General features: G+C 50.2%; 1 protein-coding gene across 1 annotated transcript; it reads right to left on the bottom strand.

The window, feature by feature from the left end:
* Window positions 1–986: 986 nt before the first annotated feature.
* Window positions 987–2,213, bottom strand: LOC141728083 (transcription initiation factor TFIID subunit 9B-like). Its single transcript, XM_074534408.1, has 3 exons — window positions 2,100–2,213; window positions 1,767–1,878; window positions 987–1,125 (listed from the first exon to the last, which is right to left on the bottom strand). The coding sequence occupies exons 1-3, from the start codon at window positions 2,172–2,174 to the stop codon at window positions 1,040–1,042; spliced, it is 273 nt and encodes a 90-aa protein (XP_074390509.1). The 5' UTR covers window positions 2,175–2,213; the 3' UTR covers window positions 987–1,039.
* Window positions 2,214–3,219: the final 1,006 nt, after the last annotated feature.

Genomic DNA, 3,219 nt, shown 5'->3' with positions numbered 1-3,219 from the left:
TGCATTATTCCAGGCTCATCCCAAGAGGGAAGATGGGGAAATGTTGCAGGGAGGGGTGAGAACACAAGGGGGAGAGGGAAACAGGAGCCAGGGTAGGAGGCAGCTGCCCAGGATGGCCATGTTCTGGCTGCCACTGCTGTGCCGGGAATGGAAATTAACACTGGAACTTTTTGGAATGAGGGAGAGGGGGAGAAATTTCCCCATCAGCTTGGCCAAGGAGCTGTGAAGTGTTCCAGGCCAGCATGGAAGGTGTCTGTCCATGGCAGGGGCTGGGACTGGATGAACCTCTCCCTCGCAGCCCAAGCAGGCTGTGGCTCTGTGGTTCTCCCTGTTCCAGCCCCAGGAACCCCAGGAGTACCTGATTTCCCAGCGGGCTGTGAGGATGGGATCTGGAAAGTGAAGCGCTGCCCCGCCAGCAACGCCAGCGCTCCCACCTTGGCTGACACCAACATGGCCTGCGCTGAGGGGGTACCTGGGTTCCACACAAACCCCCCCAAAAAGGAATCAGAATAAATCCATAAACACTCCTACAACTCCCTCCCAAGTGGAATCTCTTATTAGGCACAGTGGGAATGCACAGGAACACAAGGACACCAGGTATAAGGATCAGATTTCCAGGCAGAGCTGCACATTTGCTCATTTTCCTACATTTACCCCAGCCCTACAGAACTCCAGACTATAAACACATAGGACATAGCTGTAAATGTTAAGATCCTTTTAAAAATGGATATTTCCCAGTGCTATTTACTTCAGCATCACACTGACACTGAGGAAAATAACCCTAAATTTTAGTGAAGTTCTTGAATAGTCCCTTAAATAAAGAATTTATCACAAATACGGAATATCTGTAATGCATTTACATTTAAATGTTATTTTAATAATCAAGATAAATTTACGAAATTAACTTTCTGATGCTGCCAAACAATATAAGGTTAGGCAGTCCCTGACAGTCCCTCAGGGACTGGAAAATGTTTTAAATCATTTCTCTTTATTTTTCCTTCCTAAAAGGAAGGTGGGAAATCCCCTGTGGAGCTGTTTCCTACCCAAAGTGGGAGTGCTGGGCCTGCTGCTCATGGCGCCCATGCTCAGGCGATGGACGGTGATCCTGCCTGCTGTGGAGGAGACCTGTGGGGAGAGAACCAGAGAATCAGGGAATGGCCTGGAAATAAAAGAGAAGTCCCCCCACAGTGAGGCATTCAGGGCTTCCCAGAAAAGGAAATATTTTCCCCCTGAAGTAGAAACAACTGATGTGGAAGTCAAAAATACTCTTTAATATCTACAGCAAAGTCTGACTTGTGCCTCTGACAACCTGACATTAAACCTGACAGTTCCTCTTGGACATGAGGAGGAATTTCTTCAGGGAAAGGATGGGCAGGCACTGGAAGGGGCTGCCCAGGGAGGTGGTGGAGTCCTCACCCCTGGAGGTGTCCAGGGAATGACTGGATGTGGAACTCAGTGCCCTAGCACAGACTGGATTTGGTGATCCTGGAGGGCTTTTCCAGCCTCAGTGATCCTGGGATTCTGCAGTATTTCTTTAACACTACAATACTCCCATACCTTAAATTTTCCCATATGTTAAAATTTCCCGCATTTCAAAATTTCCATTTAAAATCAACCAACAACAAATTGCGAATCCAGCCTGGAGACCTCCGAGCTGACATGCACAGGCCAATATTCACTCCCACCTTTCAGAGCTGTGGAAAACTGCAATTTAAAACCCCTCCCAACCCCCGGGGGTTCATCCCCGATCCCTGAGCCATCCTCACCCTCTTCTGCAGGGATTTCAGGCGGTAGCTGGGGGCAGTCAGGCGGACCTGAGTATGGCTTGATCAGCGGCAGCGGCGTCCGGTTCTTCTGGTGAGCAATGTCCAGCAGGAACTGCAGAGACACGGCCACAGCCCCGGGTCTGGGCACATCCCCGTGTCCCGGTGACATCCAGGTGTCCCAGCCTCATCCCCATGTCCTGGTCACATCCCCATGTCCCAGCCACATGCCTGTGTCCTGGCCTCATCCCCGAGTCCCTGCCCAGCCCCATGTTCCTGTGCCACCCCCGTGTCCTGTGCCATCCCCGTGTCCCCAGCCGCGGTGGCAGCACTCACGTCGCCGGGCGCGGGCGATGTGAAGGACTGGTCAGTGAGGCACTGCATCGCCAGCCGCACGTTGTCCGCGTCCATGCTCGACCTCTTGGCATGGCTCCAGTAGATCTTGGCGTCCTCCAGGATGGTGGTGACGTATCCTGGGGTAAATGGGCTCTGGATTTGATGAAACACTCCCCAGCCCCATCCTGCTCTCGCCTGGCTGGCACTGAAACCTCTGCGGGTACTGCTCAGAGGGCCCGAGGGCAGCGCTGACGGGATAACGGGATAACGGGAAGGAATTCTTCCCTGCCAGGCCCTGTGGCTGCCTCTGCATCCCTGGAAGTGTCCAACGCCAGGCTGGACGCAGTTTGGAGCAACCCGGGACAGAGAAAGGTGCCCCTGCCCAAACCATGCTGGGTTTATGATTCTGTGATTAAAGAGTCACAGAATTAGAGCTGGAAAAGAGCTCTGCGGCCACCGGGCCTGGCAGGGCAGCCCCCGCAGAAACACGGACTCACAGAGCGCTCCCTGCTCCGCACAAACCTTCCCCGCGCACTCCCGTCCGGCCCCGCTTACTGTAGGCGAACTCCAGCATCTGCATTGTAAAAGAATATATGCCCTGTACTTTAGATGTTGAAAGGTTCTTCTTCAAAGCCTCAGATGAGAGCCCCTGCATGAATGCTAATGCACACATTTTAATGTGCGAGGAATTCCCTGCCTGTTAGTGAATTTGTCTGCGCTTTCTTGGGCGTCTTTGTGAAACCTCTTTTATTGCCTTATTAAGAAGTAAAGCTGGTTAATTACAGTTTTTTCCTGAAAAGCTTTATCCATCGTGGAAATACTGCTGAAAGGGAAGGCTGCTCACTTGGAAATATTCCTTTGTCACCGTTTGAATCATTGTTATTTATAAGACTGCATTTTCAGTGTGTCACACTGTTCTCTTTTTACCTTCCATGAAAAGTATTTAATCGTTTTGAGATTGTTCAGCATTTTTGGGGGAAAAAAATATTTAGAGTCAAAAATACATAATTTTATGAAATGATGTTTTAAATATTTTTCTGATTAATTTTAATCAATGGAAAATTATGTCCTTCAAAACCAGAAAGTTATCTGGTGTGTACTGGAGCCTGGGAATCGCTAA

Source organism: Zonotrichia albicollis, unplaced genomic scaffold (genome assembly GCF_047830755.1).
Source record: "Zonotrichia albicollis isolate bZonAlb1 unplaced genomic scaffold, bZonAlb1.hap1 Scaffold_83, whole genome shotgun sequence".
Classification (NCBI taxonomy): Eukaryota; Metazoa; Chordata; class Aves; order Passeriformes; family Passerellidae; genus Zonotrichia; species Zonotrichia albicollis.
Note: the sequence above shows the minus strand (reverse complement) of the source record. Positions and strands in the feature narration are given on the sequence as shown.